The sequence below is a fragment of the Bos taurus genome, chromosome 5 (assembly GCF_002263795.3).
Source record: "Bos taurus isolate L1 Dominette 01449 registration number 42190680 breed Hereford chromosome 5, ARS-UCD2.0, whole genome shotgun sequence".
Classification (NCBI taxonomy): Eukaryota; Metazoa; Chordata; class Mammalia; order Artiodactyla; family Bovidae; genus Bos; species Bos taurus.
The window spans coordinates 29157094-29175518 of NC_037332.1; the positions used below are offsets into that span (position 1 = coordinate 29157094).

At 42.7% G+C, this 18425-nt stretch overlaps 1 protein-coding gene across 6 annotated transcripts in view; it reads right to left on the reverse strand.

The window, feature by feature from the left end:
• ATF1 (activating transcription factor 1) overlaps nt 1-14749 on the reverse strand; it is a 64327-nt gene extending 49578 nt beyond the window's left edge. Inside the window, exons 1-2 of one of the 6 annotated variants that reach the window (NM_001075289.1) lie at nt 14488-14749; nt 6386-6484 (exon numbers count right to left, since the gene is read on the reverse strand). In NM_001075289.1, the coding sequence (NP_001068757.1) occupies nt 6386-6478 (93 nt within the window). In that variant the 5' untranslated portion in view covers nt 6479-6484; nt 14488-14749. Of the gene's footprint in view, nt 1-6385; nt 6485-13868; nt 14291-14487 lie in introns of those variants that run through there. The other 5 variants (XM_010804952.4, XM_024991502.2, XM_005206278.5 and 2 more) reach the window with 5 other exon arrangements.
• Between the last annotated feature and the right edge of the window lie 3676 nt (nt 14750-18425).

Below are 18425 nucleotides of genomic sequence, written 5' to 3' on the forward strand. Positions count from 1 at the left end.
TAGGCACCCTTTTACTAAGCTTTTAGTGGAGGTGATGGTGGGGGGGGGGGATGAGTCAATCCATTCAGGAGTTGAAACCCCCATTCAGGAGTTGAAACCCCCATTCAGGAGCTTGGGTTCTGTTATGATTACCTTAAGTACACTTTCTGTGTTTAGTCGCTCAGTCCTGTCCGACTCTTTGAGACCCTCTGGACTGTAGCCCACTAGGCTCCTGTCCACAGGATTTTCCACACAAGAATACTGGAGTGGGTTGCCATTTCCATCTCCAAGCAATCTTCCAGACCCAGGGATCACCGGCATCTCTTGTGGCTCCTGCACTGCAGGCGGATTCTTTACCTCTGAGACACTGGCTTCCCTTTAAGTGCACTACCAGCTCCAAATTCCTCTGCTGTGACCTGCTTAGGGTAGGGTCTGGTTTGCCAGAGGGTTTTTCTCAATGTTCTTGCTCCACCCTCAGCTTTAGGCTTTCTCTGTACACCTGACCCAGTGTCTCTCTAAACTCTTAGCACTCCCCAAGGGTAGGGGATAGACTGCTGTTGCTTTACGTGCTTGGAGGAATGGGGGCAGATGGGGAAGTTCTCTGTTATCCTGGCCTAGTCTCAACTGACCTGTTCAAAATTGGAAAAGGAGTACGTGAAGGCTGTATACTTGTCACCCTGCTTATTTAACTTATATGCAGAATACATCATTCGAAATGCCAGGCTGGACACATCACAAGGTGGAATCAAGACTGCCAGGAGAAATATCAAAAACCTCAGATATGCAGATGATACCACTCTAATGGCAGAAAGCAAAGAGGAACTAAAGAGCCTCTTGATGAAATTGAGAAAGTGAAAAGGCTGCCTTCAAACTCAACATTCAAAAAACTAAGATCAAGGCATTCAGTCCCATCACTGCATAGCGAATAGATGGAGGAAAAAGTGGAAACAGTGACAAATTTTATTTTCTTGGGCTCCAAAAATCACTGTGGACAGTGACTGCAGCCATTAAGACGCTTGCTCCTTGGAAAAAAAGCTATCACAAACCTAGACGGTGTATTAAAAACCAGACATCACACTGCAGACAAAGGTCCATATAGTCAAAGCTGTGGTTTTTCCAGTAGTCTCATATAGATATGAAAGCTGGACCAGAAAGAAGGCTGAGCGTCAAAGAATTGATGCTTTTGAATTGTGATGCTGGAGAAGATCTTGAGAGTCCCCTAGACACCAATGAGATCAAACTAAAGGAGTCAATCCTAAAGGAAATTCTGAATATTCAATGGAAGGACTGATGCTGAAGCTCCAATTCTTTGGCCACCTGATGCCAAGAGCCAACTTATTGGAAAAGACCCTGATGTTGGGAAAGACTGAGGGCAGGAGGAGAAGGGGACGACAGAGGATGAGATGGTTGGATGGCATCACCGACGTGATGGACATGAATTTGAGTAAGCTCCGGGAGATAGTGAAGGACAGGGATGTCTGGTTCTGGTGTGCTGCAGTCCATGGGGTTGCGGAGTCAGACATGACCTAGCAACTGAACAAGTGTCAGTCTCAGGAAGTGAGGCTTTCTCCCAGTAGTAGGCAAACTAATGATCTGAACCTGGGAAAGTTTTCTGCCCTTCCCTCAGGGTTTATGGATTTTCTTTTTCTTTTCACTTCTCCCACCCATAATGGAAAAATTGGGTTTATTCCCTTACCCAGGTTGCTTAAAGCTTTTTTCCACAAGGATGAATGGTCCAGGCAGGCCTGTACCACCTAGAGAGGTATTCTCTATATCCCTTGCTTCCTAATCTTTCTCATAAGCAACTCTTGGAGGTCCTTGGAGAAAAGCCTAAAAGTGGGTGTTACCTATCCTTGTTTTGCAGCTCCCAAGGGGTCATTCCTTGCTAGCCTACATTTAGACTTTGGCAATTCATTAGAAATTTAGCTAAATTCTTTTTTCCCCCGTAGTAAAGCCCTACTTTCTTCCTGTGCTCTGCTACAGGTGAGCCATGCCCACATCCCACTTCTAATGCATTGAGAGAAGTCATGATTTTTTATATACTATAGCTTATTCTTGTTTCACAGTGGAAGCAATATGCTCTCCAGCTTTCTACATCCTAAAAGGAAGCCAGAAATCACTCCATGAGTTCAAATATTACCTATATATATATGTAGAACTTCTAAATTTGTATTTCTAGTCTGGACCTCTCTTCTGGACTCCAGACCATATATATCCAACTACCTGCTGGACAAGTCTACTTGTATGATTTGCCAGACAGATTCTAAGGTGGCCCCCATGGTCTCCACATTCTGGTGTATATGCCTTTGTGTGGGTGTTAGAGGGATCTGTAGCTTGCTTCTGCTGCTAAGTCACTTCAGTCGTGTCCAACTCTGTGCGACCCCATAGACGGCAGCCCACCAGGCCCCTCCGTCCCTGGGATTCTCCAGGCAAGAACACTGGAGTGGGTTGTCATTTCCTTCTCCAATGCATTCTAGCCATCAGAATAAGGCAAAGATGGTGGAATGTTATTTCCTGTGATTACGTCACATTTTATGGCAAAGGAATAGGGTATCACCCCTGATTATGTTATATAAGGCCCTGTCTTGCCAGCTGACTCATTCTAATTCTCTTGCTGAACTTAAAGAAGCAAGCTGCCATACTGTGAGTTGCAAACTGCAGATGATCTCTAAGAACTGAAGGTGGACGCCTGTCAAAAAAGAAGTTCTCAGTCCTACAGCTGCAACAAAATGAATGCTGCCAACAAACTGAGTGAGCTTAGAAGTGAATTCTTCTCTGTCCTAGTCTCCAGATAAAAAGGCAGCCCTAGCCAACATCTTGATGAAGCTTGTGAAACTCTGAAGCAGAGAACCCAACTAAGAAGTGCCTGACCCTCCAGAAATTATGAGATAATCAATACATGTTGTTTTAAGCCACTGTATTTGTAGTGATTTGTTCTGCAACACAGAAAACTAATACAGATAGTACCATAAACTCAACATGCCCAAAAGCCAAATTCCTGCAACATCCCCCCAAAAACAAAGAAAAAGTTCCAGTATTGTCCATCTCAATAAATGGCAACTCCATTATTACAGTTATTCAAGTCAAAAACTGTAGAGTCAATCTTAACTCCTTTTTCCTCTAAACCCACATCCAATCCCAAAGCAAACACTGTTGGCTTTACAATCAAATTACACCCAGAGTCTACCTTTATCTCACCACCACCGCGTTCACCTTAGTCTGAGCCACAACTGTCTTTCATGCACGTTTAGTGTCTTTAACAGCCTCCTAACTGGTTTTCCTACTTCTACTCCACAGAGCAGAGAGAATGATCCTATTAAAATATCAGTCAGATTACATTTTTACTTACACTACTCCAAAAGTTCCTCATCTTACCGAGATTAAAAGGCAAACATCTTATAGTAGTATGCAAGGCCTGCGTTATCTGGCATTCTTCCCTCCCAACCCAACCTCTCCACCTCGCCTGTGTCACCTGCCTCTCCCACCACAGTGGCTGCCCTGCTATCCCTTAACCATGCCAAATGCAGTTCAGTCTCTGAGTTCACAGTTGTTGGTCCATATAATTAAAGAGGTATTTCCACACATAGGACTTCTCTGTCCAGCTTATATCAGACGGCAAGTCCCCATCCCCATTAACAATCCCCTATCCCTCCTTAGAGGAGAGTGAAAAAGTTGGCTTAAAGTTCAACATTCAGAAAACGAAGATCATGGCATCTGGTTCCATCACTTCATGGGAAATAGATGGGGAAACAGTGGAAACAGTGTCAGACTTCATTTTTTTGGGCTCCAAAATCACTGCAGATGGTGACTGCAGCCATGAAATTAAAAGATGCTTACTCCTCGGAAGGAAAGTTACGATCAACCTAGATAGCATATTCAAAAGCAGAGACATTACTTTGCCAACAAAGGTCCGTCTAGTCAAGGCTATGGTTTTTCCAGTGGTCATGTATGGATGTGAGAGTTGGACTGTGAAGAAAGCTGAGCGCCAAAGAATTGATGCTTTTGAACTGTGGTGTTGGAGAAGACTTTTGAGAGTCCCTTGGACTGCAAGGAGATCCAACCAGTCCATTCTAAAGGAGATCAGTCCTGGGTGTTCTTTGGAAGGAATGATGCTGAAGCTGAAACTCCAGTACTTTGGCCACCTCATGTGAAGAGTTGACTCATTGGAAAAGACCCTGATGCTGGGAGCGACTGGGGGCAGGAGGAGAAGGGGACGACAGAGGATGAGATGACTGGATGGCATCACTGACTCGATGGACATGAGTTTGAGTGAACTCCGAGAGTTGGTGATGGACAGGGAGGCCTGGTGTGCTGAGATTCATGGGGTCACAAAGAGTCGGACACGACTGACCGACTGAACTGAACTGATCCCTCCTATCCTGCTCTATCAGCCTCACAGCACATATTACCAACTAATATGTTTTATTCTCTCCAATACTAGAATATATGTTCCATGAGAACTGAAACCTTTGTTCACTGCTATATCCCCACCTTATACTGAATTACTGAATAATTACTGTATTAGATACTTTTTCCTCACAGAATTTAGAGTCTAATAAAGCAGGCAAGCAACAACAATTTGGATACAAAGTCATTATTTTTAAAAATCACTATAAAACTATTCAAGATCTAGAAGTGTACTTATTCTATCTCTGTAAAAGCGCTTTTAAGGAAACTTGGAAAACATTCACATCTAACCAAAATTACTGAAATGTGTAAGTAAGTAAACTGAATTAAAACATCTGTGACAGGCTCTACTAACAGAAAGGTAACTGAAAAACTCTATCACTGTTTTTCCAGCCCTACATGGAGACAATATTGTTATTCTTCACAGATATAGCCAAATAATAGAGAATAAATCAAGCCTGAAGGATTAATCCTTTAGATGCTTAGTTTTCCCACTTTTTCATCTGTTTTATACTCTGAAAAATTATTGGGGAACTTTCATTTATGTCAGCTTTTCATCTAATACTTACATTTAAGATTTAAATGATATTTTAAAAATATTTGATAGTTCATTTTAAAATAACAATCATAAATCCACTACACATTAACATAATATTTTAATTAATAAAACTAAATATTTCCCCCCAAGGTTAGTGAGAGAAATGACATTGTTTTACATTTCTGTGTTATCTCCTTAATGTTTGAGTTAATAGAAAATGCCTGAATTCTCTTTATCTGCTGCTACATTAAATATATGCCACATGTTGTTTTGGTGGAGGTATATGAAGAAAGATGCATGGATCAGACAATCTGAAATTTTAAAAATACAGTGGATAAGAATCTGCGTGCCAGTGCAGAGGACACAGGTTCAATCCCTGGTCTGGGAAGATCCCATATGCCATGGGGCAACTAAGCCTGTGAACCACAATTACTGAAGCCAGAGCTCTAGAGCCCACCAGCTACAACTACTGAGCCCATGAGCTGTACCAACTGAAGCCTGCACGCCCTAGAGCCTGTGCTCTGCAACAAGAGAAACCACTGCAATGAGAAGCTCATGTACCACAACCTACTGCTGCTGCTAAGTCGCTTCAGTCGTGTCTGACTCTGTGCGACCCCATAGACGGCAGCCCACCAGGCTCTGCCATCCCTGGGATTCTCCAGGCAAGAAGACTGGAGTGGGTTGCCATTTCCTTCTCCAACGCATGAAAGGGAAAAGTGAAAGTGAAGTCGCTCAGTCGTGTCCGACTCTGTGCAACCCCATGGACTGCAGCCCACCAAGCTCCTTTGTCCATGGGATTTTCCAGGCAAGAGTACTGGAGTGGGTGGCCATTGCCTTCTCCAACCACAACCTAAGTAGTCACTAAATCTCCACAACTAGAGAAAAGCCCATGCAGCAATGAAGACCCAACACAATCAAAAATAAATAAACTAATTTTTAAAATATCATTAATTCTCGGGACTTCTCTGGCGGACCAGTGGTTAAAATTCTGTGCTTCCACTGCACAGGGCACTGGTTCAACCCGTGATCGGGGAACTAAGGATCCTGCCTACCATGCAGCCAAAAAAAATTTTTTTTTAACTTAAAAATTAAAGCAAAAAAATCATCAGTTCTGCAATGTACATGTATATCAATTTAAATTATCAAATGAATATACCTATTTTCCATTAAGCAAAAATATTTTAACAATCATGTACCACATGAAATTTATCAGTATCTCAAGTTCTGAGAAATACATACATATTAAAACAACACTAAGTATATTTTGTAGAAAAGATAATAAAACTGAATCATCTTGACAACATATGTAAATATTCCTTCCTTCCATACATTTCAACATTTTAGTTTTTCTCTATTGCTTATTTTTTTGAATGTTAGTAATTATTGACTTGAAACAACAGATTCATCTGCAATAACAAACACTGCTAACTGGCTCAATATTTTGGCTGGTTCCTGCCTTACCTGTTGAGCAATATGAGAAATATGAGCTGCCTGAACTGTGGAACCAGATTGAGGTGCTGTCTCTGAAGTGTTACTCTTGTGAGAATCTTCCATAATCAACTGTAAGGAGAAAAAAAAAAATCAGTTAAAAGATGCTAACTTCATTTTCAAGAAATCTTGTGACATTTCTCTTCTTAACATGCATACTTTTTCAGAAGAATAAAACAGAGCTTTTTTGTTTTGAAGAAACAAAACAAAACTAAAGGCTTAGTTCAGTTTATCCAGACTCATGTTCCTATACCTCTGCTCTTGGGTGTTCAGTGACCTAATGATAAAATCTTTTAAAATGGCAAATAAAAAGTGCTATAGAATATAACTTGGCTGCCTCCATGGAAGACAACTGGTAGCTATGGTATAGAAAGAGAATAAAGATTTTCCTTGCATATTCTTTTAATTTTTTTTGAGTTTTGACCCATATGATCATGTTTAAATTTAATAAATGGTATACAAACATAAATTATTATGACTACGTTTTCAAATGCTACCCCACTCAAGAAGTGTGACAGGACTTCCCTGGAAGTCCCGTGATTAAGAATCCGCCTGCCAATGCAGCGGACACGGTCTAGAAAGACTGCACACGCCATGGAGCAACTAGGCCCGTGTGCTACCACTACTGATCCCGGGCTCTGCTCTGCAACAAGAAGCCACTGCAAGAAGCCTGTGCCCACAACGAAGAGCAGCGCCCCCGCCCACACCCGTCAGCAACAGAGAAAGCCTACATGCAGTAACGAGACTCAGTACAGCTGAAACTAAATATTAGGTAAATGTTTTTTTAAAAAGTATGATATGCAGGGACACAAGCATTTTTTTCTGCAGTCTAGGGAACAGTTTCTAATTGGATACACAGTTTAATATAGAGAATTTATTGAGCAAAGGTTGAACAGAATAAACGAATGAAATCATACCTAAGGACTTTCTAAAGATCTAGATGATCTAATCAACTGCAGGACATGTAGGCTGGATAAGAATGAGAATAAGTGGGTTATGAGAGATGGAATATGTCAAGTAGAACTACTTAGAGACTGGTAGAAGTTTTAGGCGAGAAGGCAATGGCACCCCACTCCAGTACTCTTGCCTGGAAAATCCCATGGACGGAGGAGCCTGGTAGGCTGCAGTCCATGGGGTCGCTACGAGTCGGGCACGACTGAGCAACTTCACTGTCACTTTTCACTTTCCTGCATTGGGGAAGGAAATGGCAACCCACTCCAGTGTTCTTGCCTGGAGAATCCCAGAGATGGAGGAGCCTGGTGGCTTCCATCTATGGGGTTGAACAGAGTCGGACACGACCGAAGCGACTTAACAGCAGCAGCAGCAGAAGTTTTAGGCAGAATTTAAAGGTTTTATAATCATTTTGAAAGACATAAAAAGAGAAAAGGCTGGGCAGCAAAAAATGAAAAGATACTCAATTTCATTAAGTATTAGAGAAATACAAATCAAAACTACAATAAGATACCACTTCACATCCATTATGATGGCTAATATTAAAAAACAGAAAATAAGGGTTAGCAAGGATGTGGGGAAACTGAACATTTGTGCACTGTAGCTGGGAATGTAGAATGGTGCAATCACTAGGAAGAACATGGTAGTAACTCAAAAAATTAAAGACAGAATTACTATATGATCCAGCAATCCCATATTTGTGCCTCTATCCAAAGAATTGAAAGCAGGGTCTTACAGAGATATTTGTACAGCCCTGTACATGGCAGAATACAGCCCTGTATACAGTAGCCAAAAGGCAGAAGCAACTAAAATGTTCATCAATGGATGAATGAATAAACAAAATGTGATATACGTACACAATGGTATATTACTCGGCTTTAAAAAGGAAGGAAATTGTGATACATGCTACAATATAAATGGACTTTAAGGACATAATGCTAAGTGAAATAAACCAGTTCCCAAAAGACAAATATTGAATGCTTTCACATATTTAAGTTACTTAGGAATAATCAAACCCATAGAAACAAAGAATGGTGGTTAACAGGGATGGGAGGGAGAGATGGAGAGTTGTTGTTTAATGGTATGAAAAAGCTCTGTAGACTGGCTGCAAAACAACGTAATGTACTGAACACTACTGAATTGTATACTTCAAAATACTTATGATGATACATCTTATTTTATGTGTATTTTTCCATAATTCAAAGAATTTTTAAAGAGAGAGAATTCCCGGATGGTCCTGTGTTTAGGATTTGGCACTTTCAATGCTGGGGCCCAGGTTCAATACCTGGTCAGGGAACTAAGATCCCACAAGTCATGCAGCCCAATTGATTAAAAAATTAAAATAAACATAACAAAATCGTTTCTACAAGATATATTCTAAAAAGGAGAATTACTTGGTTAAGCAGTATGAATATTTAAAGCTTTCTGAAAGAACTGTAGTCCACTAGAAGCACATGAGAAAGCAATGGGAATTTTTTAAAGTCATTACAACACAATAGACGGAAAATGGTACACTGTCATACATTTTTAAAATTCTCCATTAATTGCGTGAGCTCTGTTTATATTATTTGTCCACTCATCAGATCTTAGTGTTGTCCCTATTACCCTGTATTATTTCTTCATATAAACTTTTTCTATCATGTTAATACAAATACTATTCCAATTTGACTTTATTATGATTACTTCAAAATTCTGACAAGTTCATCTGGTGCTTCCCTGTTGTTTCTGGAACTGCTTTTGAAGCTACATATGGACTCTTCTTTAGGAAGAGTGCAGTGATTTTTAATCTACACTAAGAGAAGTAGTAATCCCACAGATTAAACATAGAGATAGCATCAAAGATGGAATTTTATACTTTCTACATATTACTGCTACTGAAAATGCCTTTTTAAACATGCCATTTCAGAAAACACAAGAATATAGAGCAGAAAACAAAGAGAATAAAATAGTTAAGAATAAACTTACCTAAGAAGACAAAAGAGCTGTATACAGAAAGCTGTTAAGACACTGATGAAAGAAATCAAAGCCAACACAAACCATGGACAGATATACCATGTTCCTGGGGATGAGGAGTCAACACTGTGAAAATGCCTCTATTACCAAAAGAAATCAACAGATTCAATGCAGTCTCTACCAAATTACCAATGGCATTTTTCACAGAGCTGCAACAAAAAATTTCACAATTCATAGGTAAACACAAAAGTTCCCGAATAGCCAAAGCAATCTTGAGAAAGAATAACGGAGCTAGAGGAATCAACCTTCTTGACTTCAGACTATACGACAAAGCTACCATCATCAAGAAAGTATGGTACTGGCACAAAAACAGAAACACAGACCAATGGAAGAACAAAGAAGGCCCAGAGATAAACCCATGCACCTATGGGCACCTTATCTTTGGCAAAGGAGGCAAGAATATACAATGAAGAAAAGATAGTCTCTTCAATAAGCAGTGCTAGGAAAACTGGACAGCTACATGTAAAAGACTGGAATTAGAACACTTCCTAACACCAACACAAAGATAAACTCAAAATGGATTAAAGACCTAAATGTAAGACCAGAAACTATAAAACTTTGGAGAAAAACATAGGCACAACACCCTCTGACATAAATCATAAAAAGGTTTTCTATGAACCACCTCCTAGAGTAATGGAAATAAAAACAAAAATAAACAAATGGGACCTAATTAAACTTAAAAGCTTTTGCACAGCAAAGGAAACCATAAACAACATTAAAAGGCAACCCTCAGAATAGGAGAGTGAAGTGAAGTTGCTCAGTCATGTCCAACTCTTTGCGACCCCATGGGCTGTACCCTACCAGGCTCCTCCGTCCATGGGATTCTCCAGGCAAGAATACTGGAGTGGGTTACCATTTCCTTCCCCAGGGTATCTTCCAGACCCAGGGATTGAACCCAGGTCTCCCGCATTGGAAGCAGACGCTTTAACCTCTGAGCCACCCAAACTGACAAAAGATTCAACTCCAAAATATACAAGCAGCTCAATATCAGAAAAGCAAACAACCCAATTAAAAAATGGTCAGAAGACCTAAACAGACATTTCTCCAAAGAGGACACACAAATGGCTAATAAGCACATGAAAAAATGCTCAACATCTCTGATTATTAGAGAAATGCAAGTCAAAACTACAATGAGCTATCACTTCACACCAGTCAGAATGGCCATCATCAAAAAATATACAAACAATAAATTCTGGAGAGGGTGTGGAGAAAAGGGAACCCTCTTGCACTGCTGGAATGTAAACTGATACAGCCACTAAGGAGAACGGTATGGAGATTTCTTGAAAAACTAGGAATAAGACTATCATATGACCCAAATAATCATGATGGTGTGATCACTCACCCAGAGCCAAACATCCTGGACTGTGAAGTCAAGTGGGCCTTAGGAAGCATCACTACAAGCAAAGCTAGTGGAGGTGATGGAATTCCAGTGGAGCTATTTCAAACCCTGAAAGACGATGATGTGAAAGTCCTGCACTCAATATGTCAGCAAATTTGGAAAACTCAGAGTGGCCACAGGACTGGAAAAGGTCAGTTTTCATTCCAATCCCAAAGAAAGGCAATGCCAAAGAATGTTCAAACTACTGCACAACTGTACTCAACTCACACGCTAGTAAATACTTAAAATTCTCCAAGCCAGGCTTCAGCAGTACATGAACTGTCAACTTCCAGATGTTCAAGCTGGTTTTAGAAAAGGCAGAGGAACCAGAGATCAAATTGCCAACATCTGCTGTATCATCGAAAAATCAAGAGAGTTCCAGAAAAACATCCATTTCTGCTTTACTGACTATGCCACACTTTGACTGTGTGGATCACAACAGACTATGGAAAATTCTGAAAGAGACGGGAATACCAGACCACCTGACCTGCCTCTTGAGAAACCTATATGCAGGTCAGGAAGCAAGAGTTAAAACTGGACATGGAACAACAGACTGGTTCCAAATAGGAAAAGGAGTACATCAAGGCTGTATATTGTCACCCTGCTTATCTAACTTATATGCAGAGTACATCATGAGAAACGCTGGGTTGGAGGAAGCACAAGCTGGAATCAAGGATTGCCGGGAGAAATATCAATAACCTCAGATAGGCAGATGACACCACCCTTATGGTAGAAAGTGAAGAAGAACTAAAGAGCCTCTTGATGAAAGTGAAAGAGGAGTGAAAAAGTTGGCTTAAAGCTCAACATTCAGGAAACAAAGATCATGGCATCCGGTCCCATCACTTCGTGGGAAATAGATGGGGAAACAGTGGCTGACTTTATTTTTCTGGGCTCCAAAATCACTGCAGATGGTGACTGCAGTCATGAAATTAAAAGACTCTTACTCTTTGTAAGGAAAGTTATGACCAACCTAGACAGTATATTCAAAAGCAGAGACATTACTTTGTCAACAAACGTCCGTCTAGTCAAGGCTATGGTTTTTCCAGCGGTCATGTAGGGACGTGAGAGTTGGACTATAAATAAAGCTGAGTGCCTAAGAATTGATGCTTTTGAACTGTGGTGTTGGAGAAGACTTGAGAGTCCCTTGGACTGCAAGGAGATCCAACCAGTCCATCCTAAAGGAGATCAGTCCTCGGTGTTCATTGGAAGGACTGATGTTGAAGCTCAAGCTCCAATACTTTGGCCACCTGATGCGAAGAGCTGACTCATTGGAAAAGACCCTGATGCTGGGAAACATTTGAGGGCAGGAGGAGAAGGGGATGACAGAGGATGAGATGGTTGGATGGCATCACCAACTCGATGGACATGGCTTTGGGTGGACTCAAGGAGTTCGTGATGGACAGGGAAGCCTGGCATGCTGCAGTTCATGGGGTCGCGAACTGTTGGACACAATTGTCCTACAGAACTCAACTGAACGGAAATGGAGGTTCAAAGAAATTGCTTCTATGGATCTCACCTAAGATGTGAATTTAAGATCTGAAGCCAAACTCTTTTAACCCAAAATCCATGTTCTTTCATTCTACACTGCCCCTCTTCCAGGAATACCTTCACCTCCCCAACTTATCCACCTGGCAAACTTAAGTTTCATCCCAAACCCAACTGCTCTGGGTCCTTCCTTCCTTGTTCCACTGTACCTTGTTATTTATAATGAGGTTACTTAACTTTCTAAACTCTGTTTACTGACATGTCTGTTTCCCTCAGTCTCAAGGTGCCTAAGAACAGGGCCTCTATCTCGTGAATGTATGGTCTGTGTCCAGCAGAGACCATCAGGTATGTGGTAAAACAGTAAACATCAACAAATACAGTATTATGAAGCGGGTCTTAAGTTTCTCCACCTGTAGATGATGGACAAGTCTGAGGACAAGAAGTGTATTGCTAAACATTTCCACAACTCAACTCATGATATCCCCTCAAAATTGCTATTAGTCATACTTATTTTGTTTCAGATCTTCCAATGTGCCTGCGATGCTTTCTCTCACCTTCCAGCTTTTATGTATGCTGTTTCCTCTGCCAGAAACACTATCCCTCCTCATGTGACCTATTCCTATGAGTTAGTCTTACAGGGAAACTTTCCTGCCTCCCTTAGACTGGTCTAGATGAAGTCTAGAAGCTTTGGCTGTATCCCCATGGTACAAGTTTCCTCTACCTTTCATGGCACTCATCACAGAATTGAAATGACCTGTTTTCTGTCTCCCTACCAGAAGGCAAGCTCTAGGGAGTCAAAGACCACATCCTACTCCCAAAATAATACCTTGCACTTACTACTATGCAATAAAACGTGTTTAGTTGGGTTTACCTACATAAAACTGATGGAAACAATGATATCTTCAAATACCTTATCAAACAAGATATCTTCAGAAAATTACTTCAACCCAGCTTTAGAAACAGGAAAATTCAGGCACAAGAGAACACCCTATTTTAAGAGCTGAAAATTCAGTAGTATCAATATAAATAAATGGGATGACATGTGAAGGGAAAAAAACATTTTGAAGGCACTACCACCTACTGGTGATATAGCAGGACTGCACAAACGTATCAGACAAATCTTAAAAGTTAACCTCAAATTCAATAGCACATATTCGGCTTTAAGAACACCGCACTGATTCTAATTGAGACAGAGAAAAACTGCATATTATACAGTCTATAGTAAAAACAGCATTTAAATAAAAAGGTATACATCTGTTCATAATGAAATTTTCGGGATAAAATGATTTTTGCAAACATAAGCAAATATACTTTGCTATGATAAAACAAACATCACAAAAGAGGCCAGTTTGGCGAAGATGCTTGCCAAATTTATGTTGAATTAAGCCTCAGAAACGGAAAGGATCCGGATGACTATTATTAGCCCATTACACCTCAAAAGTTGACAAAACAACTAGTCATTGACATCTACAATAAAAGTAGAGACCAAGCGGGATGCTCCACGGCGAAGTGGACGCTCTGAAATACCATGCTTAGTTTTGTGACACAGGCGGAAATAGAAGAGAACGTTTTCTCGGTTTGAATGTCTGTCCAGTTGGTAAACAGACGAGTTCTGTCACTCCACACTACCTTCCCATGACTGCTTCGTGTATGATTATTCTACCGTATGTCTCCCCACTCGACTGGAAGCTCCCGGATGGTAAGGGTTGGCTCTGCTCCAACAGCGAGCGGTCCGGGCCCCGCACCCCGAGGGCGCCGGGCACGCTCTACGGTCTTCGGCGAAGATAACCGGTCTCTGGCGGCGCTCGGCGGACGACGCGCGGAGGCCAAGGCCATGCTGCCCTCCCCACGGCTCCCGTCCCAACCCCGAGACCTTCGACAGAGGGCTCTCGCCTTGGGCCGCGGAGGCGGCTTCAGAGGCGAAAACCGCCCCGCGGCGGGAGGTCTTCGTTTTAATTTTCATTGGGCTACAGCAGGCGGGAGGGAGGGAGGAAAACACTGCCGACTAAAGGGGTGCAGCAGGCCAGGCAACGAGAACCGGAAGCGCGCCCCGCCGGGGGAGAGCGAGCAGCCCCTCCCCCTTCCGCCAGGCGCCCTCCGCACCCCTCCCCCACCGCAGCCGCCCCGCGCGACCCCCACCAGACGCGCGACCCGCCTCGGCGTCCCCGCGGGGGCCGTGTCCCCGCGCCCTCCTCTTGCCCGGGGACACGCAGCACGTCCCCACCCGCCTCCCCCGCCCCCTGCTTACCTGTGGCTGCTGCCTTGCCGCTGTCCGGGGCGGGGAACTTCCACTCCCCCCTCCCAGGTGGATCCGAATTCACTACCCACTTCCCCACCCCCTCACGCGGCGGGGGACGCGCCTCTTTCTTAGGGGTCAGGCGGGGCGGGGAGAATCAGTGTCACTTAACAGCCAACTGTCCTAAGCTACCGTTTCCTCGGCAGTCAGGGCCGCCACTGGCGGCATGATCTACACCAGGCCGGGGGCGGGGGAGTGAAGGGGGGTAAAACTGAGTAACAGAGCGTGGGGGGTGAGGTTAGGGCGGTCCTTCCGTGAGGGCGCCGTCCTACGTCACCACGTTGCGCACGTGACGCGCCGCCATCTTGTGCCGGGGTATCCCGGCATGGCGAGTTAGTGTCGCGAAGGTGTTATTCTGGCGAGAGTTGGGCGTGGCGTTACCTGCAGTTCCTTTCAGCTTCAGGGGCTCTGTCTTCACTACTCCCAGACGTCTGTTTTCAGAGGCCAGCACCCGCTCGGGGGCTCAAGAGGCCGCTCGGCCTGAGGCAGTTTTCTTCGGTTCGTGGCGTCAGTCTCAGCTCAGCTCCTACTTGGTGCGGCCCAGAGCTGTCGTCCCGGCTTTGACCCACGTCTGACCTGCCGCCTGTTGTAGACAGAGTGACTTGAAGCCTGAAGGCTTGTCCTCAGTTTTTCTTACCACCCAAACTAATGTTAATCCCATAAAACTGCGTTAAGAGTTGTATCTTTAATCACACATGAAAGGATTAAAAGCCCACAAGGTGTCGGTAGGGTGTGTTAGAGTGTCACGCTGAAGCACAGATTTAGCCCACTTAAACTAGAGAAAAGTTACAGTAAATTTCCTGGCGGTGCAATGGTTAGCATCACGCGCTTCCACTGCAGGGGAAGCAAGGTTCCATCTCTGGTCTGGGACCTAAGATCGCGCAAGCCGCACAACCCGGCCAAAAAAATAATAATAATACAGTGACACCGTGGTTCTGATACATTACAAAAAGCTTTTTTAACTTTTTAAAATGAGTGTCTACCTTTCTGGAGAAGTGATGGTGTATTATTCTGATACATCCTGAACTTTATCCATTTCCTTGCAAAATGTTCTTTGCTTTCTGGAGATAATAAATGATAGACCTTTTAATTTGCTCTTGACAAAAAGTTCCATAATTTTTCTAAAATTTTCCTAGCTTGAGATCTCCATGTAGGCAACTTGATTGAGTTGATAGGGCCCTTCCCCATTTGACCTTTAGGGCCGGATAATGTGATTTAGTTATCACATTAAATTAGGGCTGGATAATGTGATTTAAAGCTCAAGAGTTACTCTGTGCCAGACTCTCCTAATAACTCACTAATATTTATCCATTGTCATTCATTCAGAAAAACACTACCTATTAAAACCTACAACAGTTAACTGCCCGAGGTTTATTTGTTTTTGGCAGAGCGCTTTGTGGCTTGTGGGATCTCAGTTCTCCCAACCAGGGAACCCAAATCTCCTGCATTGGAAACACAAAGTTAACCACTGAACTACCAGGGATGTCCCCAACTGCCCTTACTTTAGCTTTTCGATTAGGTAAATTATCCAGCCTAAATGTGTCTTATCAAAATTGGGGAAAGTGTAATACTCATCTTACGTCCCAACGTTACTTAAAGAATCAAAATGTCATATATCATAGGAAAGCATAGTCCTATAAAAGTACCAACAAAGGTCCATCTAGTCAAGGGTATGGTTTTTCCAGTGGTCATGTATGGATGTGAGAGTTGGACTATGAAGAAAGCTGAGCGCCGAAGAATTGATGCTTTTGAACTGTGGTGTTGGAGAAGACTCTTGAGAGTCCCTTGGACTGCAAGGAGATCCAACCAGTCCATTCTGAAGGAGATCAGCCCTGGGATTTCTCTGGAAGGAATGATGCTAAAGCTGAAACTCCAGTACTTTGGCCACCTCATGCGAAGAGTTGACTCATTGGAAAAGACTCTGATGCTGGGAGGGATTGGGGGCAGGAGGAGAAGGGGACGACAGAGGGTGAGATGGCTGGATGGCATCACCGACTCGATGGACCTGAATCTGAGTGAACTCTGGGAGTTGGTGATGGACAGGGAGGCCTGGTGTGCTGTGATTCATGGGGTCGCAAAGAGTTGGACACGACTGAGCAACTGAACTGAACTGATAAAAGTAAAGAGTGGAGAAGAGGTTCTCAGACATCAACCTTTCATGATTAACAAAGCCTAGCAACAGTCATTCTAGAATCCAGAATATTAATGACTGAAAGGCTGGTTCTACATTTATTGTTCTTTTCTTGCTGGGTTATTTCCTCCTTGGAAGACGGATGCTTAACAAATATTATCTGGGCAAGAGGGACTGCCTGCGGGGTGGGGGGGCGGGGCGGAGGGAGGGGGACTGGAAAATATCAACCATTGAAAGACGTGAGGGCTCAGCAGGTAAAGAATCCACCTGCAATTCCGGAGACACAGTAGATGTGGGTTCAATCCCTGGGTCAGGGAGTTCTGGAGGAGGAAATGGTAACCCACTCTAGTATCCTTATCAAAAAAATCCCATGGACAGAGGAGTCAAAGAGTCAGACATGACTAAGCACATGAAACTAAATATTACTGAAACGTTCAAAATGTGCATGGACTCCTTCTTTAGTCCCTTTTCCACCTATAAAGCATTTAAGTCTAAATCAAATTTTATGCTGTGCAACACTGCCACTCACAAGTATTTAATATTTCTACCAGCCTGTTTCTTTCTCGTGGAAGTTTCCCAAGCTGTACCAGCTGCTTTTCTGCAATTTGAGGAACAACTGAAGATGAAGACCAAAAAAAAAAAGAAAAGACTTGTTTAAGATGCACATAGTTCTATCCCAATAGTAAGAATTTTATAAACCAGGAGGACAGGTCTTTGACTTCAGAAGTGAGGAAGTAGAGTAAAACAAAGAAATTCAATTTTCAAAGGTAACTGTTTTAAAGCAAACTGGTCAAACCAGTGGTGGCACCTCACGGGCTCTCCTGGACCACTGTTTTCTAGCTAGGAGAGAGGGGACATTATAATGAAATAGGTTAAACAACACTACCTGTGTCATGGGGCTTTGCAGATTGAATGCGTTTAACACAATGAAGATAGACCCAGTGCCTGATAGACTTAAGAACTCAATAAATGTTGGATATTAGTATGAAAGATACTGCAATATAACTACCAGAAACTTAGCTGCTGAAAACATTAATTGGTTGCACATTTCAAGAAGCCTCATGGGTTAACGAAAGGATTGAGCTGAAGAAGAGGACTTGAGAGCTGTGAAACAGTATCTGGAACAGGTCACCTCTCAAAAGGAAAAAATTAATTAAAACTAGTAAATGTAGGCTTTGTGGTCTAATAATAGGCTTGTTTCTCTTTTTGTTTTGTCCCTTTTCAATACTCAAGTCTACACTCACGGGAGAACCTAACCAAGTATAGGTTCTAAATGCCTGCAGGAATTATACGAACTACAGCTGTACTTGTCTCAGCTAACTTAAAACAGGGTTGTCACAGATAACTTAGCTCTGAAACTTTCCTACTTCGTGTTAATATGCTTGAACTCGTAGAACTAACTGTGAGGCCCTTGGAGTAGTGGTGTCCATCCATTCCTCCTCCTTTTTACAGGAACTTGTCAGTCATCCATATCTTACCAACAGTGGGCATCTGATCCAAGCTGGGCCATCAGTCCAGCTGGAAATTTATCTTTGCACAAAAATTAGTCTCTCTCTAGGTAAATGAACCTAAAGCTTAGGAGCTTTGTAATGAGTCCCTTCCATCTGCAAACAGCCAATGAGCCAAGGGAGCTACCCAGTGGCTTTCTAGGTCCCAGTTCTAGAACCTGCTGCTTGCCTCAGCCCTTAGGTACCGTGAGCCTCTCCTTTGTCCTTGTAATCAACACAACTTTTCTATTTAAAGTAGCTTACTTCGGTTG